Genomic DNA, 26,996 nt, shown 5'->3' on the forward strand with positions numbered 1-26,996 from the left:
AAAAAGGCTGTCTGTCCTTCTCTCTGTGCTTTGGCACCTTTATGGAAGGTCAGTCAGGCAGGTACAGCTGTATGGGTTTGTTTGAGTCTTGTGTCCCTGTGGTCTGTGTATCTGCTGTTGTTGTTAGTTAGTACCTTGCTGTTTTGGTTCCTGTGTCTCTGTAGCGTAGTTTGAGGTCAGGGGTTGTGAGACCTCCATCATTGCTCCTTTTCTCCTGGCTTGCTCTTCTGCACCTCCATTTCTGGAATGGCTCCCATATGGAAAGCCAGCATGGGCCACCAGCAGCCATACCCGGCTGCTGTCTCTCAGGATTTCCCATGTGCTGGGCTCCTTTGGCTGGTCCTGGCTCCTTTGCCTTGGTCTTCCTTGTGTGTTAAAGTCAGCTTGTTAGGTGTTGTGGACTCTCCCAGTTTGAGTTGTGTTTGCTGATCAGGTTGGAGGGAATTAATGCTTTGTTTACTTAGTTTTTGTCTTTATTTTTTTAAAGATTTATTTTTATTTTATGTATATGAGTGTTTGCCTGTACCACATGCAAGCAGTAGCCTGCCAAGGCTAGAAGAGGCTATCAGATCCCCTGCAATTAGAGTTATAGATAATTGTGAGATAATCCCCACCCCCCTCCCTCGCCCAGTGCTGTGATTCTGGTCATTCTCCACGGAACTTGACTTCTTTTTGGTGGGTGCTAGGATTCTGAACTCAGGGCCTCATTTCTGCACAACAGGCACATAACCCACCTAGCCCTAACCAGGTTCCTGATTTCTTCAGACCTGGGGAACATGTGGCAGCAAGAGTTTCATTCCAGACTTTCCGAAAGGAGCCTTTGGGAAGAGTTCAGTTTGTGCTACTTCTAATGCAGCCCCTCCAACAGACATGGATATCAAGAATGGTGAACAGAATTCCAAGAGCTAGTAATGTCTGTGAGTGTTCATGGTTGAGGCCTCTCAGACCAGTCTGTTTCCAGGAGGCACATCCATGGTGCAAGGCTGCTGTACATCACGCCCTTTGGTTGATCACGTGTACTTCTCCACAGCACTTCAGTTTGAGTAAACATTCTGCACCTGGTGTGATCTCCTTACATCTGCTCTTTGCTAAGCTGACCCTGCCACCACAGACCATCCTGTTCAAGTGAGCATGCTGTTTCTACCCTTCTGCTCAAATTGCTAGAAAAATCCAAGGGTTTTTCATTGAGTTGTGGGCTATGGCCCCATGAAGAATATCCCCATTCCCCAGAATGTTTTCAGATGATATGACAAGGAAGTTCCAATAGATATTAAGTGACCAAGGGATCAGGACTGGTTTTGCAGTTCCAGCCACTGCCCATTGACTGCACGTCAGTCTTAGCTTATACTCCCGAAGCCTATGTCTGTGTGGTTCTAGAAACAAAGCTGTAAGGTAGAAATTTCAGGTCACTTAGTTCTGGTGGAATTAAGCTGTGAACAGCTGAGCTGACGGTGAGCTTTCCTTTGCTCATAAGAAACTGGAATATTTCTGGATCTTTCTTTTTCAAGTGCAGTATAATGACAGGGTGTGCTTTGTCACCAGCAGCTGGCAGAGGCCTGCTTTGAGGCTCCTTCAGGGGAGCACTATTGTAGAAACAGGAAAGCATTGGCCTCTTATTTGCAAATTGGGCTACTACTGGTTTGCCTTGTTCCTCTTAGGAAGGTGCTGGCACTATTGGGTGGTCCTGAGTCTGCCTTGAGTTCCAATGACAGAGGCTTGAGCTTAGAACCAGTCTTAAGAGCTCAGGCCAGCCCTAGTCTTTTCAGCCTTCTCAGGCCTTTCATGGTGTGTGCAAGGCACAGCATATGTCTGGTTTGCCTGTGTGGGTGTGAGCAGATGGAACTCTGCTTCTGGGTAGCTGTGACAGTCTCCTGTGTACGGGGTAGGGGTCGGGGGAGGGGCTCTGATGAAGTTCAGATTTTGAAGTGTGTGCATGAGTGCGTGCGTGCGTGTGTGCGTGCATGTGTATCGTGTATTTGTGTGCATGGGTCCCAGCTCAGCACTGAGTGTCTTTCCCTGATTGCCTCTGCTTTTATGTTTTGGAGCCAGCATGTCTCACTAACCTTGAAACTCTTAGATTCACCCAGGCAGGCTGGACAATGAGCTGCAGGGATTTACCTTCTCTGCCCTGCTTGCTAGGCTTATATGATTATATGCTAGGGATTATAGCCGCCCCTGGCTTTTCACGTGCGTTCTTGGGCAGCACTTTGACTGAGCTATGTCCCTAGCCTCTGAACTTGTTTGTATTTTATTTCATTTCAGGTTTTTGGTGGTGCTAGTGATTGTTGCAGGGCCCTCATACATGCTAGGCAAGTGTTGTGTTAGTAAGCTGTACCCCAGCCTCTGAACTTTGTTTAAATATTCATTTCTCTCTAGGAAACTGTTGACTGATGAAAAATGTATATGAATCTATATGCATGAGCGTGTCACTCACTCAGCAAATATTGAGCTGGCGCCTGCAGTGCTACAGGTGGTGGTGGCTTGTTAGTCACTTGAGCAGTGGGGGTGATTCTGTACTGCTGTGGGGGTGGGGTCTGAGTTTGCCAATGGTAGACTCCATGCCTTGGGATTAGAATCTTTGCTTGTCAAGGCTCTAGGCCTCTCCTTTTTAAATCCTGGGGTTCATGCGCTTTGAGAGCTCTAGACCAAGCCCAATCATGCTTAGGATGGTAGGTGATGTAGGAAGGGCCTGACTTCCCAGAGTGTGCAGCCATTGGGTTCTTCCAGATTTGGTGTACTTAGAGGTTCTGAAACACCTTCACTCATGTGAGCACTCTAGCACTGCCTTCCTCTGCTGCTTGCCTGAGTGAAGTCTGGGCAGAGCTTACAGTAAAGCCTGGCTTTGTCAGGCTTTGGAGCCCAGTTCCAAGCAGGAGCCACCAGAGAATGACAGTGGGAAGGAGGGAGACCAGAGAGTCACAAGGTAGGATATAACTGGCTCTTCTATAAAGATGGTGGGCAGAGAGCAGACAGAACAGAAAGGAGTGCTTGCAACTGGTCTCAAATACCAGCAGTTAAGCCAGAGGCAAGGAGAGGCCCTCAGGGCTGTGGGAACGAGATGTAATCTGCTGGGCTCTGATAGGGTACAGAGTGTGGGTGCTGGTTAGAAGAGGCCCCTGGGGCAAGGCCAGAGTTTGGGGAGACCTGGGCAATAAGCTTATGGATGAAAGGAAGGTCTTTAAGCCATCGGTGTGGGTATGCATACATACGTATAGGATAATGTGTAGGGTGGTGTCTCTATATCAACTGATAAGATTAATCTCAAGAGGGGAAATGGAGAAGAGTGAGCGGGATGAAAGATGGTGAAGAGGAAGGATCAGCCGAGCATGAGTGTCCTGAGGAAGAAGGAAGCTAGGGTATTCAACACAGTCATGGCTCAGGGTGCCTACATTTGTCTCCTTGGATGAAGATAACTTTCTAGGGAGTTAAGAAATCCATTTCCCTTGCTGGGACACGGATGCAGGCACATGTGCTGCATCCTTCTTTCCTTCCTGTCCTCCTTCCCCTTCTCCCTCTTCCCTGCCCACCCATCTAACATTGAGGAAAGAGCCATTGCCTGCCAAGCTCTGATTTGCTCTGTGTCCCTATGACCTACCTGTCTTCAAGGAGCCAAGAAGCGAGTGCTGGTGAAGAGCTGAACCCAGTGTTTGGTAGAACCACTATGGTGCTTGAGAGTCAATAAAAAGCTAGGATTGTTGAACTTCTGCAAAGAAACTAGAATTGATGTGTCTATGTGTTGTTGTGCCTTAGTGTTGGAGACAGTGAGAAATATTGATGGCATATATTTTAATTAAAAACGTGAGTGCATTTTAAATTTCTACCATGTTATTTCTTGTTTTACTGCCAATTCCATTTTCTTTCAGATTTTCGAAAGGATCTTGTTTATATGGGCAATCCGACACCCTGCCAGTGGATACGTTCAGGGAATAAATGACCTGGTCACTCCGTTCTTCGTGGTCTTCATTTGCGAGTACACAGGTAGGCACACACCATGACACCGTGCCTCCTGGATACCCAGTGTGAACGTCAGTGGATTTGCTGTGCTTACTAAATATTTACACCAGTGCCAAAAATTGTCTCTCAACATCACAGTCCTAACGAATGGCAGGGTGCTAGTCAGGGTTCTCTAAAGAGTCCATCCATCCATCCATCCATCCTTCTAGAAAGGGCATTTATTAGGCTTGTTTACAGGCTGTAGTCTAGCTAGTCCAACAATGGTTGTCTACCAGGTCCAAGAATCCAGTAGTTGTTGAGCCCATGAGGCCAGATGTCTCAATTGGTTTTCAGTAAATGCCTGAATTTTGAAGAAGTAGGTCAGTGAAGGATGGACTTGCTAGCAAGAATTAGAGCAAGCAGGCAAAAAGAGCAAGCTCCCTCCTTCCATGTCCTTTATATATGCTGCCAGCAGAAGATGTGACACAGATTAAAGGTGGATCTTCCTACCTCAAGATCCGGATTAAAAGTGGATCTTCCCCAACAGGGTCAACTAATCTGGACCCTAGGTGGGCTTTCAGAGACTGATCCACCAACCAAAGAGCGTATATGGGGTGGATGTAGGTTCCCCCCACCCCCACATGTAGCAGATTTGCAGCTTGGTCTTTATGTGGGTCCCAAACAACTGGAGTGGGGGGCTATCCCAAAAGCTGTTGCCTGACTGTGGGATATGTTCTTCTAGCTGGGCTGCCTTGTCTGGCCTCAGTGGGAGAGGAAGCACCTAGCCCTGCAGAGTCTTGATGTGCCAGGGTGGGGTGATACCTGGGAGGATGGCTCCACCTTCTCAGATTGGAGAAGGGAAGTGGGGAAAAGATTGTGGGAGGAGGTGACCAGGAGGAGGAGGAGTGAGCAGGATGTAAAGTGAACAAATTTAAAAACAAAACAAAAAAAAAGAAGTGGCTCTTCCCACTTCAAATGGTTTAATTAAGGAAAAATTCCTCACAGGTGTGTCCAGCTATTTGGGTTTTAGTTAATTCCAGATGCAGTCAAGTTTGACAACCAAGAGTAGCCTTCACTAATCCTGGAGAGGGGCAGTCTTATCCTGGAGGGCAGCTTTAGAAACCACCTTAAATCCGTACTTAGTCACTGTAGATATACTCGTAACTGACAGGATCCCACTTTAAAATAATATACGGGAGCAATGAGCCTGTTTGGGAGTTTGGTTTCTCCTAGTGGCCTCAGTGCACTGGCTTTCAGGGCTGGGTTAATGTGCTCGAGTATGACTAGTAGTTGGCTTTCAGCGTCTTCTGACCCTGACAGCAGTAGCGTTGTTTCATGAGAAGGTGGATCGCATGCAGACCAGTTAGCTGTGTGACAGGTAGACTGGGCCATGACTCAGAGTTCTGTATCTCCACAGTTTTTGGGGCGTGTGTGTGTGTGTGTTTGTTTGTGTATGTATAGGTAAGTTGTTTGGTAGGTACATGCCTGTGGAGGTCAGAGGACAATCTGTGGAAGTCATTTCTCTCCCTCTTGTATAGGGATATTGGGGATTGAACTCATTTTGCCAGGCTTAGCAACAAGTTTCTTTACTGAGTCCTCTTGCCCCTTTTCTTTCATTTACATTAGAGAAGCACATGTGTCCTTTTCTTTTGTTTACATTAGAGTAGCAAACCATAACATGACATCACCTGCTTTGAGCATTTTATAATGTGTCATAAGTGATGTGTGCACTTTCTGATTCATGTGGGAAAACATACTAAGCACATAGGATGGGTCATTCTTCGGTTTGAACATTGGTTTAAAATTGACACCATTTTTTATCATGAGACCACCTCTTTTATGGTACTGCCTTGTTTTTGTGTGGTTATAGACTGGAGCATTTCAGCCTGCAGTCAGCTGTAGATCCTTCCTTTTGTGGTCATCTGGAGAGATGGGATCAATCAAGGACAGGTCACCCTGAGGATGTCAATAGATCCAGTCAATGGGCTGCTTCTATCATAGGTCATTGCTAAGCAATGAGGGAGAGCTACTGTTTACCCCTTAGCATCTCTGTTCTCTCAGGACCATCTGAGAGGTAACAAGGGTGCTCCTGAAGTCTTGGAGCTGTAGGACCTCTGTCTGTGGCCCTCAGTCAATGGTGAAGTTCAGCCACATGCTTAGAGGATTGATGGTTCAGGCTGAATGGGCCATTTGATTAATGTGGTAAATAAGTTTGTTTTAAGTGCTTTACCACCATCTTATGTTGTAAGACCCAAGTGATTCTTAATGCATTTCCTGATCATTAGCAGACAGGGTGAGTAGCCATGACTGTGGTGTTAATTGTCTAGGAGAAACAGTGATCAGAGGAGGTAGGAACTATGCTCTGCAAGTCAATCTGGACCTGGGCTCAGAGCTGCTCTTGCAGGGCCTCTTCTCCCCTACTTGCGCACAAACACACACACAAGCAAAGATACATATGAATGTGCACACACACTAAATAAAAGTTGAAATTTTTTTTTTAAAGCTACAGGACTCAGGAAAAAAAAAGCCCCCCCCCCCCCCAGTGGAGGAGAGACTCTGGGCTCAGGAAGGATGGACTGGTGACCATAATAGTGTATTGGAGAGCTTTAGAGAGGTGGACTGTTCTCATAGAGAATGTCCTGAGCTGCTGTTGATTGGAGGGGATGAATGACCCAGGCTTGCTAACCTGCCTACAGTTGATATTCCTGCAGGCTGAGGAAAGGTCTGTGTATAGGCTGCAAGTCTCAGAAGTTTCAAGAGGAGCAGGTAGTCACTGCTGTGGACTAGCTCTGAGGAAGGCAGTTCTTAGTGAAGGACAGGAGAGGGTCTGCATGATCTTCAAGACCACTACAAGAGGCCACAGACATGGAGAGTTGGTTCAGATGGGAGGCAAGCAAGCAGCTGACCCCTTTGGCTTATTATAACTCAGTTTACATGCACCCTCCTGGGTGTCTGCCTTTTCCTTGTACTTGGGTCTGGGCAAGTTGGTGTCATGCTGTACACTATAGGAGTTTGGCAGCTCCGTTTGGATTGAATCCCTAAGATGGCTCTCTGTTGTGCAGTTAAGATCCAGAGCTTTTAAGCTCATGTCAAAGAAAGAGGGTCATCACTTTGGAACGTGCAGATTGGGGGGAAAGCATCAGTGGTGCCATCCTGTCGGGAGACCACTCTTTTGGGCTTTTTTCCTCTAGCTAGCTCAGGGGTCACTCAGGTTCCTGGGACTCAGTAGACGTTATCACGTGGGAGCGGGTCTGTTGTATAGGCAGCTAGTGGTCACTTGTGGGCGATGGTGATTTTGGTGCTCTGAGCCCTTTTCTGCATGCCTGTATTACTGCAGTTGGCAGTACCTGTGTCCTTAGTGCTCTGCCTACACCAGTAGTAACATAAGCTTTCTCTGTTGTATTGAGACATCTTCCTGCCTCACTCTCAATCCTGCCTCCTGCATGTGGTGGTTTGTGAGATAATGTCATATAATTCATGAACTCATTCTGCTGGTATTGGATTTTTTAAGCACCCCCTCCATGGTATAATTTTTAAGTAAATCCTGTACTTTTAAAACAGTCACTATCATATTCTGTCCAAGAATGTTAAATTTGGCTTAAAATTAAAAAGCATCAGTCCATCACCTTGGTTCACACATTTTCAGCAGAGGATGCATTTTAGTTTAAATAAATATTTTGGGTATAGGAGGGGGAAAAAAAAACCAACAACCCACAAAACCCAAAAAAACAAAGATGCATTCCCCCCACGCGTCTTTGCTATTTCAATTTAGAAACAATTTTGACCAGGCACTTTGGGCTGATACCTTAGGGTAATTGAATGTTGGTTGGCTGCTCGGGAGGAATGACGATGGCTGTTCTGTGCGAGGAAGACTGTCTCACAGCGGATTCTCGCTCAGGAGGTTTAATCTCAGGTTGATTTGATTCTGTATGTCATCTTCTCATAAATTACTCTTGAAAGCAAACATGGCAGGGGACTGGAACAAACAATGCATTTCCCCATGAGCATTAAGAATATTTATTTCTTTGTTTCTTGTGTAAGTCAGAACTTAACAGTACAGCTTGCTCTTAGCGTTGCTTTCTGGAGCGGATGTTTCTGAATATGGCTGAAGTATGTGGTGCTGCCAGGCTGTTACCACACTGCTTACCCAGGAAGCAGATTGCTGCCAGAGGACTGGACGCTGGCTGGGTTACACTCATGGTTGCCCCTCCAGGGTGCATTGCCACAGACTTTGAGGGACGGTGGTGAAAGGATGCTGCTGAGGCCTCACACTCAGCTCAGTTTCAGAAGTGTGTCCTCTCCTGCTGGCCTTCAGTCTTCCCTCAGTGTACCAGTCTTTCCTCTGTGTGATGTGAGCCTGGACTGCATGCAGCAAAGTTCATCTGCCCGGCTTCCTGGCGTGCTCCTCTGTGGGGAGCTGCTGCCACCGTCCACAGTTTGTTCCCAAGCCTGCAGCCTGAAGAGACACACTAAGGAACATCTGTGCACAGTGCAGCTTCTGTGGCCGTTGCCATCCAGGAGGAAGTGCAGACATGGCGTGAGCGGGTAGAGTGTTACGGACAGGGGTGAACCTCAGTGCCTGTGAGTTTACAAACATTTACAAAATGTCAGAGCAGTGGGCTTCTGCTGACAGATTGGAAAACAAATTTGGTCATAGTGTGGCCACATGGGCCAGAGACTGTCACTGGAAGGTTTGGAGTTTTTTTAGGCCTTGTCAGTGCACTACTGTATGTGGCAGCCACAATGTATGTATTGTGTGCATGCGTGTACATGTTTCAGGATTACCTGTCTCTTTACTATTCAAATACAGAGTCATTCAAGAGTTGAAAAAAATTGTTTAAAAAATTGGTAGCATAGTGCTTATCACAATGGGTAGGAAAACTCAGCAGAAGACCAGTGAGGGTCTGGAAGGTGGTGGTCAGCAAGAACCATGCACTTCTCGGCAGCACAGAGGACGTGCTCCTTTCCAGAGCACGGGCCACTTGCTTCATGCAGGACCAGAGCTAACACTGGGCGAGCCTGTGCAAATCAGGCATGCTGTGTTCTTCTTCACAGTAGCATCAGAGCAGAAATCAGTGAGCATCTGAAAAAACTGGAAACTTTAGAACTCAGGACACAAGAAGCCCCTGAGAGATGAAGAAGGTGAAAATAGATGCAGAACCTGAAGGTGCAGCAGGGCTCTACCCACAGTGGGCTGACCGCACTCAGATGCGGTCTCCAGCTGTTAGCACAATTGCTGACACTGGAACAGCAGACAGAGGAGGGGAGCAAGTGAAATGGACAGCAGGCCAGAGAAAGTCCCCACAGCTTTAGCTGCCCAGAGCAGGTCCGAGAAAGAGTGGAAGGGAGAGAGGGAGTCACTCAAGCAGGCAGGCGACACTGGGTGATTTCAGAGATACAGAGCACCAAGGGGATTTCACGAGTAACCCTGCAAAGTAAGTTCAGAATGGAGGAATTCTGTGCAAGGCACTGGTAGTCAACTGCATTGGCTGATTTGGTGTAGCCAGGCTGATGGTCAGACACCAGTGTGTGTTGCTGCAGATGTGAACTCCGTGAGTGGCATTTAAATCAGTTGCCTTCGACTAGAGCAGATAACCTCCAATGTATGGGTGGGCCTCCTCCTCTTGGGCACTTGAAGGCTGTGGCCAGAAAGAGTGCCATGCCAAGGAAGCAGGGGTTCTTTAAGTGTGTGCCTGAGTTGCTCTGCCCTCTATACCTTTAGATGTCAGGTTTGCTCTTCTCTACAGTCCCATCGGGCACTTCCTGGAAGTTGGTTTCTTTCCCTCCCCTCCCCCTTCTCTCATACACATATGCAGATATAACACACACCTATACCTTACATATATATGAAATTGCATTAGTAATCTTTAAAACAGTCCCATAACCCCAAGACAATGTGTATGATGAAGAATTAACATGCTTGTGTCAAAGAGCTTCTTAAACAGGAGAGGGAGGAACGGATTATATTTACCACTGGAGGCCCTTACTGCCCCATGAACAGAGCCAGGTGGGAGGCTCTGCCAGAAGAAAACTACACAGAGATTCCTTAACAAATGCTAGCAAGCCTGGTGTGGCAAAGTGGAGAAAGTATTCTGTATATGAGAAATGGAATTTATTCCATGACTACAAGAATGTTTCAGTGTATGGAAATCAATGTATTGCCTTAATCTACAGACCAAAGACTATAAAACCAAGTGATTATGTCTTCTGGTATAGAAAAAGGCAGAACCCTTTGGTGATAAAAATATTTCTTTTCTTTTCTCTTCTTTTCTTTTCTTTTCTTTTCTTTTTTCTTTTTCTTTTTTTTTTCTTTTCTTCCGAGACAGGGTTTCTCTGTGTATCCCTGGCTGTCCTGGAACTCACTCTGTAGACCAGGCTGGCCTTGAACTCAGAAATCCACCTGCCTCTGCCCCCAAGTGCTGGGATTAAAGGCATGCGACACCACGCTCGGCGATAAAAATATTTTACAAAGGAGTACTAGAAGAGACGGTCCTAGAACAGCTGGATATCTTCACAAGAAGGGATAAACCTTCTCGGGACAATAGCAGGCGGACTACAGACCTAAGTCTGAGGGGTCATGAGAGGCCAGGCATGGTGATGCACATCTTTAATCCCCTTACTTGGGGCCAAAGGCAGATAGATCTCTGAGTTGAAGTCCAGCGACTCTGTCTCAATAAGTAAGTAAGTAAGTAAGTAAAAGGGAAAAGGAGGCTTTAAGAGATGATGGAGAAGAGGAGTCAGCCATCACAACCTGGGTTAGACCATGATTTCTCAGGTGTCTTGCCAGAAGCAAAGACACAAAATTAAAAAGGGGGCTTTCTCAAATGAATAGCTTTGTATCGTGAACAATACTGTCAAGAATGAGGTGACAAGCCAAATAGGGAGAGTGTATGCAAATTGTAAGTCTGCTAAAAGTCTTCTGCCTGGTATGTACAGAGAACTCTTAATTCAGTAAGACGGCCCGCTTCAAAAAAAGGGCAGAATGTTTCCATGGACATTTCTCCAGAGACGATTTGCAAATGGCCAATAAAAATAGGTAAGAATAGTCACTGTCATTAATCATTAGGGAAGGCAAATTGGACCCAGCGAGCCAGCGCTTTATATCCACCTTAGAAAGGGTAGCCACGACAAGGGTGGCCATGACAAGGGCTGTGACTTCAATGTGAACTGTCCCCACAGGCTCATGTGTTTGAACACTTGCTGTCAGCAGTTGGCACCATTCTGGAAGGTTGTGGAACGTTTCTGAGGTGGAGCCTTTCTAAGGGAGGTGGGCCACTGGTGGCAGGCTTTGAGATTTTGTAATCTTAACCTACCCCTTGTCTGTCTTCTGCTTTTTAACTGCTGATATAGTGTGGGCAGAAGGCCCACTCTCCTGCCACCATGTCTTCTGTGCTGGTCTGCACTCTCACACTGAGCCATGGTAAACCTTGTAAGAGGCTTCATGCTAGGCATTTGGTTACAACAACAGAAATGCCTGAGACAGAGCAGATTTGGAGACCCAGGATGTGGATGTGGGATTGTCTGGGAATGGATGCAAGATCTCCTTTGGAGGTGTAAAATACATTAGATGGTGATTATGACTGCTTAATTTAGTGTGTATACTAAGATTACCTTTGAATGACCTAATTCTGTGGTATGTGAATTGTATCTCAAAAAGAAACTGGAGCCCCTTATTTGTGAGGAGAGATCCTAGTTTGGTAGTTTCCTAGTGATGGACACATGCATAGCTTCTTTTCTGTTGTGGATAATATACACAGTATTTGAATAAATGTATTCTCAGTTGCATTTGTATTCTTTTTCATTGTCGTATCAGAGGCACCAAGAATGACTGACTCATTCTTGGAAGAGGTGCCACTGAATCAATGTCTGCAGCCATTTGTAGATCTTGACAGCATTTACTGGGCGGTTTACCATAAAGATGACTGACTACATATTTTCCTCAGCCATTTGCGGGATTTCCATTTTCCCTTGTCTTTGGTGTGATCTAACATGATTGACTGGAGAGAGCTCATCTGTATGTGCGCTTACAGACATGGTAGTATCCTTCAAGGCTGCATGGCCCAGAGCTCAGACGCTCAGTGACTCAGAGGGTTAGGAGAACATCAGCAGTTAGTATTCTCTCCCATACTCACATTCCTGTGACACACACACACACACACACACACACACACACACCAGCAGCAGTTAGTATTCTCTCCCATACTCACATTCCTGTGACACACACACACAGACACACACACTGAGAGAGGGGGGCGGCGGCACATACGTGCCACAGAACAGCAGTGGGTTGGAACCTGGTGACTGCAGTTATCTGGTGGATGTGTGGCAACAATGTGTCAGAAGTCAGCATGTGACTGGTAGTCTCTTGGACATGGTACATGAGTGACTGTGCCCAGCAGGAATGCTCTGGTTCTGGGTTAGTAGGAAGTGGAAGAGTGGTCAGTGTGGGCAGCTTTGTAGCAATGTAGCCGCCATCTTGGTTGCCTTGTGGCAGCCTCTGATGGATGTTTCTGGGAAGGAAACCTGTGAAAGCTTCTTCTTAGGAAGATGTCAGGCTCTGAACTTGCCCTTGCCCTTGTGCTTCCAGAGGTTCCTGGCCTGTCTGACTTGGAGTCTGTAGTGACTACCCAGGAGCTGCCAACAGCTCCTCCTGAGGTGTGGCCTTGTTTGTGTTGGGTCACAGGCATTCCCCTGAGTTATGAGGTCCTTTCACTGTGTTCTGATTTGTCACTTTGTGTTTCAACTGACAACCTGAGAAGACAGATGTCTGCCAGCACACTGATGGATTGTTATGGAATTCTTATTCTGGTGTTATGATGCTTCATTTCTGGCTCATGTGCGAAGCCATTTGTGAGATTATTGAAGGTGTAAGTGCTTTGCGGATGGAGGCTTAACTGCTTTTATTAACGAGCTCACTTTGTCAGATGCTGTGCTAAGTGCTTAATTACTCTGCAGCCTGCATCCTTAAAAGCCTTGGGCCATGGCACCCTCTTCCTCATTGAGCACGTGGTGCTTGCAACTCCCTGAGGCTGCTAGGGTGCACTGAGCCCCTGGTATGGCCTGAGGGCCTCAGAACTCAAGCTTCATCCACCTTGGTGGACCACAATCAAGGGAAGCACATGACGAGGACTCAGATTCCTGGCATGGACGTTTGTTCGGTAGGACTCTTAGGCCGGGCTTGTGACACTATCTGGGGGTTTGTGCTGTAGTCTTGTCTCAGATCTAGGGTTCATGCTGCACTAGGAACATCTTCATGCCTAGTTCAGAGGGAGCCCTTCCTTCCTGTTGGAAGTGTTACCCTCCATGAAGCTTTGAGGTGACTGGGCCCGGAAAGAGCCTGAGGAGTGCTGCCTGCTGGGCTTTCTGTTGGTACCAACACTTCTTTTGAATCCTGCTTCCTCTGCTTCCAGGAGGTACTGAGCACATAGAAGCTTGCTTGTGCCTTCCCTCTTGATCTGTTAATGGAACGGAGGTTGGGGGAGGAGATGATATTGGTAAGCAGTGTTTGGTGGCAGCCATTGTCTTTCTCTCCCTGTGTTACTTTAATTTTCTGTTTCAACAAAGTGGAAATAAAATCACTAACTCAAAAGCAAACTAGCAAAATTTTTGTTCCTCATGTGAACAGGATCCATGACTTTGTAAAAAATGGTCTGGGGTTCCATGACTCTATCAGGACCATTCCCTCAATGACCTAGGGTCCTCCCACCATGCCTTGCCTCTGAAAGGTTCCGCTACTTACTAGTAGCCACCTCCTTAAGCCATGAATGATGGAGGGCAGTCAGCATCCACCCTCCAGCAGGCAGTGTCACATTGCATTTTAGAACAGCACTGCATGAGCATCCCTTCTTTCTGGTGTCTTCAGGTCAGATGTAATAGATGCCATTCCTAAATAGCTGACTGCTGAAAGGGGAGGAGGAGATGCAGAGACAAAGACATCCAGGGCTCACATCTATACATAAACCTAAAGGTGAAAATCTTGTGCATTGTAGAGAAAAGAAGGTGGCACCCTCAGAAAGGTAGTAAATCCTTAAAATAGGGAAAAAGTAGTGTGCTTAGGACATATAAGAAGCAGAACCTTATTCATTTGGAGTCATGACTCCATCTCAGCAGCTGAGTATGTGAGGAGCCCTGGGCAGGGTGGGGTTTGTCCACAGTGATTTGCAATTCTGAGATGGTTCAGTTTTAGTCAGGATGGTTGCTGAGCAATCGCCGTCCCTCTGCATCTATGGAGATTGGCTCCTGGGCCCCTGTGGACAGTGAAGTCTACAGATGCTCACATCCATATATGCATGCGTAGTATTTGCATGCAGCCTTCACCTCCTCCTGTAGACTTTAAACAGTCTCTAGATGACTCATCATACTGTGCATGTTAATGTGCTGTAAACAGTTGTTTTCCTGCATTGATCAGGGAATAATGACAAGAAAATGGCTGTGCCTGTTCTGTGCAGACAGAGATCTTGAGCTGTGATTTTTAGAATCCATAAGTGAGGGTCTCATGAATATGGAGGGCCGTGGACAGTGAGTGGCAGAGGGCTTGGCTCACTGTCCTGAATTCCAGGGAGATGATTGCTCAGGCTGTCTTACATCCCAGAGTGATTGGCTCAGGTGATGGGGTAGGGGCAGTCTTCCCAAATGGGCTTCTAATATTTTAGGTCTGGAACATGTATAGACTATGCGGATTTCCAGCTGATTTTCAGATTTGGAAATAGGTTCATGGTGCTGGAGAAATGGCTCAGTGGTTAAGAGCACTGACTGATCTTCTAGAGGTCCTGAGTTCAACTCCCAGCAACCACATGGTAGCTTACAACCATTTGTAATAGGATCTGATGCCCTCCTCTGGTGTCTGAAGACAGCTACTGTGTACTCCTATACATAAAATAAATAAATAAATCTAAAAAAAAAAAAAAAAGGAAAGGCTCAGTGGTAAAGGAGTGCCCTGGCTAGTTTTTGTCAGTTTGACACAAGTGTAGACGTAGCTGGGAAGAGAGAAGCTCAATTCAGGAATTGCCTCCATCAGATTGTCTGTGGGGCATCTTCCAGACATGGTGAACTATAACCTGTAAGCTGTAACCCTTAGGACAATGAGTATATAAATTCTGGATGCAAACCCCTGCCCTGTCCACGTTAGGAAGAAGATGAAGGTCTGGCAACCACCGTGCACCACAGCCGTACCTTCCTGCTGTGGCCTGCGTGCATTGTGCCCCACATCTTACATATATTCTCTCTAATCTTTAAAGTCAATCCCATGTCACAGTAGGGAAATTGATGCTCGTGAAGTTCAGGAATATGGTTGTGGGTGGATTCCAAACTTTCTCCAGTTGAGAACACACAACTCTCTCAGTTCTTTCATTCTTTGCTTGGGTTCAGGACATCAGACAAGAAGATGTCTTTCTGTGCTGGTCTCCTTTGGGCACTGGTAGTAGAGCTGTCTTTTGTTTTCATTTTGAGTGCTTTCTCACTCTGAGCGATGGATAGGGAGAGTGTGTCTGTCTGTGGGTGAAGAGCTTGGCCTTATGACTGTGTCTTCTTCACTCCCAAAGGCCCAGCCTTAGCTGCGGCCATCTGTTTCTTCAGGGGAGTCTCGGAGAGTCTCTTGTAGGTAATTAGAAGTGGCTAGTTTGGCCACGCTTTCACGACTGCTTAGCTATGCCAGTGATGTCAGATGTCTGTGTTTTTGCTTCAGTAATAAGCATTCAAGAAGGATTCAAACTGCATTAATATTTAAGAGCCTTTCTAGATCCAGAAAGTGCCTGCGAACCCCTCCTGAATGTAATGTATACAGCACATGTCAATTAGGAAGAGAGATGGTGTGCGCTTGGCTCCCCGTCCGCTGAGGCTCCCTCCACTACATCCCAGGACGTGCTTCTTGCTAGAACACGAAGATTGCCAGTCTCCCAAAGGGATTCTCATGGAAAAACAGGCTTTCCATTACTTTACTGTTCCTAATAGATCTGTGTCCCAAATAGGAAGGAAAATCAATTTAATTACTTATGAAACTTTTCCTTTAGGGTGAATGAATTATGAGGAAAAAATGAAGTATCTGTCTGTCATCAGCGACTTTATCTCAGGCTGAGATGAGAGATATTAATTTGCTCTGAAGACTAGGTGTTGGGTCACTGGCGGACCTAGAGAAGGCAGGCCAAGGTGCACACACCCAGGGCTGCAAGGCAGAGGCTCCTCCCTTCTGGGGCTCCATGGGAGGAGCTCCAGGACCACTGGCAGCTAAGATGGCACTGAACCGAAGCCAGAGGCCTGGGCAGGTGTCAGAGTGGGAGAATCGTGAAGGAGGAGAGTGTTAATTGCAATTAATGTAATTAGGAGGGGAGAAATGTTCTCTGGAGGGAGCCACATGCTTCACTGCTGGCTGCTGCTCCCAGCCTCTCGGTGGCATCCATCTCTCTGTAATTAATGAACCCCATCTCCCATCGGAAGCTGTGAGGTGCTGTGCTGGCTGGAGTGTGCTTAGCTGGGTCAGAAGGTAGCTAGCTCTCAGCTTCTTATCCGCATGGTCCAGCCTTGCAATGTGGCCGTGTCTGTAGGAGCAGAGTTTAGAAACTGAGGCAGGGAGAGGGCTGGTCTTTCATCTGTGAAGGACAGAGTGTTGCTAGATGGCCAGGCTGCAACACCCAGATGGTGACTAAAAAGACTTTCAGGGACTTGTCCCATCAGCCTTCAGCCATCGTCATTGGCCTGCTCTACTGTATCCCACAGGAGCTCAATGCGTTCTTCCCAAGTCTATGCATCCTTCCCAAGCTATGGCCACCACTCAGCTCTTATCACTTCTCTGTGTGGATTTGCCCATCCCACATGCTTAGTCGTCCACTGTGCGACCTTTTCTGATTGGTTGCTTTGATGCATCCTATGCTTCTGGACCTATCCCTGGGCAGCACATGCCAGCATCCTTTCTGTAACAGGAGTTCTTCTGTGACACCAGCCATTGCTCAGTGGGTAAGCACTGGGCAGTTTCACCTATTGTATTTTCCACTGATGTGATTTCACTTCTTGAATTCTGGGCTAACCAAACCCTAACCCAACCCTTGTGCATTTACAGTCTTGTTGGTAACACAGTACTTTCATTTAACCACATTCTTGTCAGCTCTGGTTACTATTTTTTTTTCTTCCTTTTTAGTCATCCTAATAGATATAAAGTGCTATTTAATTCTAGCTTTAATTTGTATTGTTTGGTGACTAATAATGTTGATTATGTTTTATGTGCTTATTATTTTCTACATAGCAGTTTTATTTCATAATGATTGGATTCATTTAAGAACCTTTTAACTTTAAATGCACTTCTGTTTTTCTTTTTGGAGACAAGGTCTCATCAGGTGACTTGGGCTGACCTAGAATTTGCTACTCAGTTAAAGCTGGCCTTGGACTCTTGGTCTCCTCCCACCCCAGCTTCCCCAGTGCTGAGCCACGGCACTGGGAGCGGACTGTTATTTTAAAAGTAAACTTTTACACCTGGGCTTTTCCATCTGCTATAAATGGTTCTGAATTGTCCTCAGATTTTATGCAATGAAGGGACTTAAGTCCCTGCAGATAGGACAGAGAAGTGCAGGTCTTTGTATGCACAGTGTGTGAAAGCCATTGTCTGCCTGTCATTATTTCCTGTCTGTCTGTCTGTCTGTCTGTTGCACATTTCTGGTTTTCTTTGAATGGGAGTTCTGGCCCTGGCTGGTATGATTGTTCTCTTCCTTGCTCCGGGTGGTGTGCAGGAAATGAGGTCGTCTACCCTCTCTGTGTCTATCTGCTTGACAGCTTGGCTGTCCTTTTGGGAGAGTCTGCTGCCCCTTCCATTGTGTTGCTCACTTGGGGGGACCTGTTTGTTGAGCTCTTTCTTCTCCAGAGAGATGCAGAAAAACTGCTAGGGCTTTTAGACTCCTGCTCTCACCTGATAAACGTGCCTTTTAATGCCAGCTGTGACTGAGAGAAGGATGCTCTTTGTACACTTGCATAAATGAGGTGTTCTGAGCTGTGCTGTGTTGTCTAGGAAACATGCCTTTGGAGGTCCGCAAGGACAGAGGGCTGGAGCATTAGAGATGAACAGGAGAGATTGACAGAGCACACCGAGCACAAAACAACCTGCATGCCATCAAATGGAGCCATTTAGGTGAACAAGAGACAAGAAGTCACTGCTGCTCAGCCAGCCCAGGGTTTCCCTTCAGCTGTTAAACTGGCAGGCTGTGCTCCTCACTCATTTCTCCTCTTGCTAGGTCTGCCCCGGAGCAGGCTTCGAGGGCAAACAACAACAGTTGCTTCCTGAACTCCTGGGTATGCTCCAGTAAAGACTCACTTCAGCATGTGACCAAAGCTCTGGGTGTGAGACCCCCTTTGGTTGTCCCATGGGCTGGGCCTCTATGGGACAGGGCCCCATCTTCAGCAGAACATGGTGCTTCTTGGCTCGTCATGGGAACTAGTGTCCTTTGTTCCGTAGTGATGGCTTCAGCTCTCATTAGCATGGGATTCCATTGATGCAGGCATAGTGGTCTTTGGCCAAGGCGGAGGAAGTCACACCTTTTAAGAAGAAAAAAGTGTCATAGTTCAGAGCCTGAGACACATGTGGGCAGTGTGCTTCTCCGTTGTATGTCACCTCCCTCCCATGGCCATGCTACACTGACACATAAACATATGTGTTAGCACACTTAGAAACCTACTTGATGGGTGCCCCATGTCCCGTGTAAATTCTGTGCTGGGCACAGAACACACAGAGGGAACAGACACAGTACAGGAGGCATCTCTGCCCCCTTAACTCCTGTAAGATGTGTGTCTGATGCTCTGACTTTTGGAACTGATCCTCAGACAGGTGTAGCTTGAAGGTCCATTCAGATACTGGCATAGCCCTGACCAGCATGGCAGGATCCATTCTTCACTGTGGAGGCAGAGGCTGAGTAACAGAAGGAGGTTTGTGAGCCTCTGGCCATCTTCTCATTCCCACAAGAGGAAACTGAACCTTCAGGAGGGCTGTCTTTTCTGGACCTTCCAGAATGGAGGTGTTATCTGGAGGAGGGAGCTGGGTTCCTCTTGGCCTTGGGGTACCCAGAGAGGAGGTAAGGAGGTAGAGAAACCACACTCGCCTTCCTTGTGCTGCACCTGCTGTGCTGTGCTGTGCTGTGCTGTGCTGTGCTGTGCTGTGCTGTGCTGTGGGTACAGGGGTGGGATGGTGTGGGTTCAAGTGGCTGGGGCAGTTCCTGACAGTTGTCACTTGCTTTGTGATAGGACATAAGAATTGTTTCTTGGGAGTATCTGATCTGATATCTGCTTAGCGGATTTGTACCTTGTCCCCTCGTGCCATGCATGCTTACTGCATTTCTCTGCACTCCAGACACTTTTATTCTTCTGGTGGCATTAAACATATTTAACAATATATTGTGTTAAAATGTATTATAAGAGAGAAAAAAGGTAGCACTAGGCAGAGTGAGTGAGAAGAAGGGGTTACTGGGGTAAGGAAGGGGGTGGCACGTGGTCGGGTTGATCTGGAACTAGTCTGTGGTTCCCCACAGGTGGGTTCTGGGAGTGTAAGCAAGCCCCGTGCTTCACCATAGAGAAGCCTGCACAGAGCTGGAGGAGGCCCAGACCTCACAATGGCTGGAGCAAGCCCAGCAGGGGAGGCTGCACTCCATGCTTGGGGAGGGGACCCAGATCCATAGGCAGAGAAGGCAATAATAGGACATTGGTCATTGTACCTCATTTGTGAGGGGTCACCTTGGAAATGTGCTGAGACTAGGTTCTAGGAGAAGCTAGCCAAGCTCAAGGAGACCAGATAGGCCATTGTGCTAGTCTAGGTGGGCAGCCCGTGCTGGTGGTTTGGAGTTAGGGGTGCTGAGGAAGGTGGTGATGTTTGTTTAAGTTGAGCGGGGCAAAGGATTTGTTGATGGACTGAGTAATGAGTGGAAGAGCAGGAGGGAAAGAAGATAACAAGAAAGGCCATCAGGGAGAGAAGGAGGCCTCGGAGGTGGTTCCACAGATGTGCCACACAGGAGAGGAGGGTGGGCGTTCCTGAGAAGGTGTGGCTATTGGAAGCCTAAGGTTAGGCTTCGATGTGCTGTGTGTCCTGACCCTGTAGCATTGCTTTTCTATCAAAGGAAACATGGGAGTTGTTGATCTGGCCACCGTCCTTCCAGGTCTTTGTGTCTACTGTGAAGTGTGGCCTCACCTCCAGGTAGCCAGCTGGAGGCTTGCAGCTTCCTGACTCTCCCTGCTCTAGGTCAGAGCTAGTTGCCAGCAGGCTCAAAACTGGCTGGTCCTCATTTCTAGTTTGGGTGTGGTGACATCTGAGGACCCGTAGAGAAGGACAGTGGCAGCATGTGGATCAGTGTAGTGGCCACAGACCTTCCTGAGAAGAGATGAGTGGTAAGTGGGGGACCTTGCTGCTGAAAGGGAGGAGAAGGAAGGAGAGGAGTGGACCTCTACTGTCTTTGCGCCTTCTGTGTGCTCACGTGTGTAAAGCCTAGGAAATCAGAACAACAGGAGCACTGGAGCCCACCCCTCTGCTCTGCCTTTGCTCCAGTTTGCAGACAGACTTTGCATTATTCCTCATTAGAGAAACTTTTTGCAAATGTTTCTGCCTTGTGTTCCCTGTAAGATACAGGCCTGGCATTGCCCTAAGAGGCATGGGGGGTGGGGGGGCTGCATCTGCACCCATGTGTGCATGCACCTGTGTGTGTTTGTGGGGAAAGCCACCAGCAGCTTCCCAGCCCTCATCTGTCTGCTTGCTTTTGTCTCTGCGAGGACTTAGCATCTGCAGAACACAGACAGCGCCGGCAGCTTCTCTGCTCTGGGAGGTTAATGACTGAGACGTGAGTGCTGGGAAGTCTTTGAAATAAAGTTGCGTGCGTTACGGTTATAGCTCTGATGGTATTTATATTTAAAACATCATTACAACAATAATGTACCAGTTTGCCAATAAAATACAGAATCACTTCGGAAGAGCAGTCTCCATACCAGTGCATTTTTGAGGCTGGGCCACGCAGTCTAACTTTGGGCCTTTGTAACTGAATGCAGGATTCATGTATTATGTATTTCCAAAGAGTAATGAAGGTTGTGCGCTTTTGCCTAGGGCACTAAGTATTGAAAATATATGGCCAGTTCAGTGGTGCTGAAGGACAGATTGGAAGTCTACGCTGACAAGGCTGTCTTTCATTCCAGGTTGGGTGCCACTGCCTTCCATGCCTTGGAGTTTGATGTGGTGATAATGCGTCATTAGGGACAAGTCCTTGTGCCCACTGTCCAGCTACAGTGAGGCTGGAAGTGGGCAAGCGTCTCAGCAGTGACGGATGGCTTCTTTCCTTTAGATCCTTACAAAATTCATAAACCTGATTTATAACCAATGAAGTCTGAGCTGCTTGGAGCAGAAGGCTGGATGGAATTCACAGCTTTCCTGTGCAGGCAATGGCTTTGTTTTGTTCCCCAGTCCTGGTTATGTGGTGAAAGCACACTCTATCTGTGCCACAGGCGCAGGACAGACAGGTCTACTCACTACTCTTGCGTCTTTGGCATCACATCTTGGAGCAGTTATGGTAAGGGTAGGAGTCAGCCAGAGGAGGCCGTTCATTATTGCTGAGAACAAGATGAGCCATGTGGACAAGTCAGGGATATCTGTACAGGACAGGCAGAACTCTGTGTGTTCTCAGAGTCAGCTCTTTCTGAAGCTACTTGTGACCATTTGCCCAGCAGTCACTGTGTTCCTCTGTGGCAGGTCCACTTGTCTTTGAAAGCGTTTCCCTTCTGGCTCCAGGCCAGTGAGCCCTCCTGGCTGCATCTATGGTCCCCTTCCTTGCTGTCACCTCTGACTCTTTGTTCTGCTGCGTGGATGTCTTCTACTGTTTGGTGTTTGTTCTGTCTGGGTTTCCTTCTCTGTTCTCTGCTCTGGCATGCTAATGGCTTCACTATGCCATATGTGTAGATGCCCATAAGTTCCTTAAAGCTGGTTTGTGAACTTCAGAAGCTAAGCCACACTCCACACTTGTGTTTTTCTGGACATATGGGTTTTCTTACCACATTTGCATAGGGGTGCTGATGACGTGCAGGGTTGAGACCTGGTGTTTGTTATTTTTTATAGACCAGCTTTCCACCTGAGTACTCCTCCCTACATCACCTGGCTCCTGGCCAACACCTAAAGCCATAGGTTGTATACCTTGATGTCAGGGGGTAGGCCTGTGCTCTCTTCTCTGATTGCTGCATCCTCGGGCTCAGGTCCTGGGCCTATGCCCCACAGTCTCTTCCATCTTCTAACTTTGACCAGCTCTGTATCTCTGGCTCTGACTTCCCTGGTACCATGCCTCTGCTCTCTGGACACAGTAAGCAGGAGTATCAGTTTTCTCCCAGAGGCATCTTGTGATACTGTCCACACCCCCACTCTTTCGTCCACAAAGGGATTAACACTTGTTCCTTTTCAGCCCTTGCCCAGGACCTGTCCCCACACAGTGAACTTGGCCATGCTGTTTGCTAGACCTTTGTACATCATTCTGGATTTGGTTTTCTGTGGTGTTTGTCTTATAGGTCGACTGGGGTAATGGGCTTCTGGGAGGAGAACAGAGAAAGAAGCATGATTTTCTCATGGGATCAAGACTGCACACTGTCAACATGGCCTCAGTACTGTTGATGGTGATCATGACCCCAGGCTTGGGCTAACTGCTTTCCAGCTGTCTCCAGGGTACATTTGTGCTCCGGCTTCACATTCTGTCCTTTGGATGGAAGTCATTGGCCAGCCTTCATTTAAGGGAATCGGTGCTGTTCTCTCCGCGAAGGCTCTGCATTAGTGTTTGGAATTCTGCATGGGAGGGCTGCCTATCTCTCACACCTGGGCCCTGTCCCGAGTCATTTCTTTTAATAGAGATCGCAGAGTATTTTAGGATTTGGGTTATTCTTTGATTTACTGCTGATTCTTTCAGTGTGGTCTCTAAGAGTCCTTTCAGTTGGCTCTCAGGCCCTGCCGACCTCCTTCATGTTGTCTGTCTGTCTGCTTTTAGGACTTCACTCTGGATGTGGTGGCACATGCTTTAATCCCAGAACTTCGGAGGCAGAGCCAGGCAGAGCTCTGAGTTTGAGGCTAGCATGGTGTACATAGTGTGATCCAGGCTAGCCTGGTCTGCATGGTGAGTTCTAGACCAACCAGTACTCCCCAACCCTCTTTAATATATTGTATCATAGTGCATGTTTGCAAACAAAACAAAAACAAACAAAAAAACAATGGCTATGTTTAAAACACATTTTCAGTTGGTGTAGGATTGTGTGGCCGTTTCTTCTCTCAGTGTTAGAGGATGCTCCTCCTTGTCTGCAGTGTGAGGTTCCCATTGGAAGTCTGCTGTCAGCATTACTTTTACACACTTAGACTGGGAGTCGGTGGGAGTCCTCAGAAACCAGTTGATACCTTCTTCACATTTACCCGATGTTGACTTGTGTCAGGCTTTGGTAAGCGGAAGATTTCCTGTGTGTCTCCTTCAGAAACCCCGCAGAGGAGCAGGCATTGCCGTCCAGTCCCTAAGTTAGGAAGCTGGGTAGAGAAGGCTGCTGAGCTGGGCCGTGGAAGCGCCTGCGGAGTTTGAACTCTCTGCATGGGGAGATCTGCAGGCTCATGCCAGCTGAGTCCAGTGGACCTGGAGGTCTGGGGCGCAGGTGTTCTTGTGGGCTCCTCAGCTCTGTCTCACTCTGCCCCTACAGGCCAGTGCCTGCTGAGTGCCTTTCACCGTGGAATAGGGGAGCATGACTGCCTAACAGCTCACTGTGAGTCCAGGAGGAGACATGCAATACTCACAGTGTGAGCAGTTTTGTGGCCCCTGGAAGTTTTTCTTGATTGTTGCGCCAGTCTTGTCTGTTGCATTAATTAAAGGATATGCAGGTCAGAGGGCACACACAGGTTCCCCACTCTCTCCCAAGAGCCATGGCCACAGCAGGCCCACCAGTACCCTGTCGCTTTTCCTCCACTCTGCTCTGGAGCTTCCGTAACTTTCCTTATCGCTGAAGCCTGAGGACTTAGAGTATGGACCCTGTCCAACTTGTCTCTGTTCCCTAGTGTCATCCGGATCACCAAGAATAAATACCTCAAAGGCCTTGTGTGACAGGGAGCATCTGCAAACTGTAAAGCCCTGAGTAAGGGCTGCAGGGCTTCCCTGTTGTCTGTTTTCTGCCTCACGTCTCATGCGCCTATGATGGGTGGGACATTGTGCTAGGTTCTTTGTTCCTGCAGAGCCTGTGAGGACCTTGATGATTGGGGGCACGGCTAAGAACTGTGGTGCAAGGCATGTGGGCCTGTGGGGAAGGGCTCTAGACTAGGGGAAGAAAGTTGTAGAGTGAGGCATGGACTCGAAGGTCATATGAAGGAGTGCACACGGAGGCTTGGAGTATAAGGGGGAAGCTGGTATTGCCTCCAGGCTATCAAGCTAGTGACTGGATGGGGGCTTTAGGGGACAGCAACTCCACACTCTAGATAGGCCTCTGTAAGAGTCCTTGTGGAGAGCATTATGGGCCAGTGTGAGTGCCTGGCTTCTAACAGGAGCACATGAAGCATTCAGGGCGCTTAGGTGATAAGATGTATGCAGTTTAAGCTGAATGCCTTTTCGTTGCTCTAGACTGAAATCACCTGAAAATCTACTTTCAGAAACCTCTGTATCCTCTGTCTTTCAAGTAGGGTGGACATTTGCTCCCTTCTTCAAGCAGAGTAGGGCCTCTTATCTCTGGCAGTAGCCTGCTCTGAGCCTCCTTCCATCCATTCTGTTTCCAGTTGCCTGCCTGGGTGTGTGGTTCTTATTCCCATGTCTCTGATGTCTGTGGCTCCACTGGACATAACTTTCAGGTCTTGCAGGCCCACCCCTCATCCCACTTCTGTAATTCTAGCTGTGTGCATTCATTCTCACAGGGGACAGGCAGGGCTGTGTGTTGCATTGAGTGGTGTCTGGTGAGACCCCTCTGTGGGTTGTTGTAGCTCTATGGTCTCAGGGCAGAGGAAGGTGGGCACTGGCTCATACATAGAGCTTGTGAGTGATGGAGCATGAGGTCACAGTCAGAAGTAGAGCCCTGCCTTTTGTTCCAGTGCACGGTGTGCTTGCCTTCTGTCTCTCCAGTGGAAGGTCCTTGGGAAGGACCACTCTTGGTTGCCCATGTGCGCTGCAGCTCATCTATGGGTGGCAAGCTGGAACTCAGGACCCCACTGACTGAACTGGAGGGTGGACAGTCATCAGCTCTGAACGCTTAGGCACTAATGTCTTCATTCAGCCTCAGGAGAGCTACAGTGAACTGGGTTGTCTGCATGCTAGGATCTAATGGGAGATAATGCTGTGTAATTTATACAGCCATGGCATAACAGATTGTGTATAAATTAGCAAAAATGTTCCAGAATGCTAAAAGCAGGTGAAATGGAAATGACTGAATCCCAGATAAAATCATCCCTGAATATCCAAGAAGAAAATTTGATCAGCTTTGGGAGTGAAGGGGTTACCCTTGGTGGTATTTTATTGAACCACAAATTGTTATTTATAACCCATGTCAGGAGCAATTAAACTGATTGATGATTAAGAAAGTTTAATAGTTGAATAATAAGATGCGGTTCTTGACAGCTATTTTTTCTCATTCTGGAAGCATATTTTATGAGTCTAATAACAGTGTTGAGGATGGGCTGTATAGCATGTTGTGGTGTAATTATGTGGTGGTAATATAATATTCAGTCTAGTGTTACGTGGTCTATTATGTATAAAAAAATTAAAATACTAATTACAATTTTTGATTTATCATTGAAGTGGTTTATTAATTTTGGCTTACCCCAAATTTACATCCAGAAGCCTTGTTGCTGGTTCTTGTTGCCCTGGCTTCCATACCACTGTGATTGTCTTTACAAATAACTTCTTAGGTTGGTGGGGAAAATACATGTCTCAAAGATTGCTTGAGATATAGATGTTGGTGTTACAAAGTAGGAGATATGAATGCTTACAACCAAAAGCACATCCTCGCTCCTCAACAGCATTTGTATATATAGAGAAAAGAGGTTTGATTCCCTAACAGACAGGGGATATGGTGTAAGCTGTTGAAACATTTGGCTGTGCTTCAGCAACAAACAGCTGCAGTTGTTGTGTAGTTGCTCAAAGGTGTTCCTCGTGTTTTTACAATGGTTGGTGCTGGTGCAGTGGTAGTCTGTCCAGCTGCTTGACTGACAAGTCCTTTGCTCAAAGCAGGCAAGGAACCAGGAAGGAGTCTGGTAGCCCTTTCCCAGCAGTCTGGTGCAGCCAGTTCATTCTTGGAAGCAGAAGTTTTTTCATTGACATAGTTTGTATTCATTATCCCTTTGAGTGTCAGCCTGGACTGCTTTTCTGGAAGGCACTGATCCTGTTAGCTTATGTATCTGTTTCCTTTGATGCTGTCTGGCTCCTCAGCCCTTTGAGCTGACCTGTTTCACTTGGCCCTTCCAGCATTCCCTCCCTGGGTATCCCTGAAAGCTGCCTTCATTTTCATCAGCAGGATCCTGTTGACTTCTGCCCAAAATATGGTTCTGATTCCTTGGAAGTGGGAGATTGTGTCAAAGACTCAGGCTTGTTTTTGTTTAGGCCCTTGGAGGATGGAGAATCTCACAGAGGGACTGCTCGCTAATGATGAATCAAGGCAAGGCCACACGTCCAAGCTGTCCTTCCAATTTACCGAGTTTCTCTTCCAGCCTCCAACAGAGGAGCCTCTGAGTCTGTTTGAAACCTGGCACCAACATGATGTGTACTGCTGTCAAACCTTAGTGTGAGTCACGGTGTCGGACCCAATTTAGAAATTGCGTTATCCTTTGCATCCTTTTGATGCTCGACTCAAAGGCCTTCAAATTGACATACAGTGGACAAGTCTAGGCCATTTAGCTTGTCAACACCACCTGAACACAGCACAGAACAAGACTCCCAAGCAACTTTTAAGAGAATGAATTTTTTTAAAGATGAGAAACGAAAGCCTTTGGCCAGGCTTCCTGTCATAAAGAACCTTTCATAAAACCCTGCTAGAAAATTCCTAGCCAAATGGATGGACCTGGAGGGCATCATCTTGAGTGAAGTAACACAATCACAAAAGAACTCACACAATATGTATTCACTGATAAGTGG

At 47.2% G+C, this 26,996-nt stretch overlaps 1 protein-coding gene across 4 annotated transcripts in view; it reads left to right on the forward strand.

Annotated features, from left to right (window-relative positions):
* Tbc1d22a (TBC1 domain family member 22A) overlaps nt 1–26,996 on the forward strand; it is a 274,792-nt gene that overhangs the window by 95,114 nt on the left and 152,682 nt on the right. For all 4 annotated transcript variants that reach the window (XM_021183327.2, XM_029469434.1, XM_029469436.1 and 1 more), the window contains exon 8: nt 3,864–3,978. In XM_021183327.2, the coding sequence (XP_021038986.1) occupies nt 3,864–3,978 (115 nt within the window). The remainder of the gene's footprint in view (nt 1–3,863; nt 3,979–26,996) is intronic.

This window comes from Mus caroli, chromosome 15 (genome assembly GCF_900094665.2).
Source record: "Mus caroli chromosome 15, CAROLI_EIJ_v1.1, whole genome shotgun sequence".
NCBI lineage: Eukaryota > Metazoa > Chordata > Mammalia > Rodentia > Muridae > Mus > Mus caroli.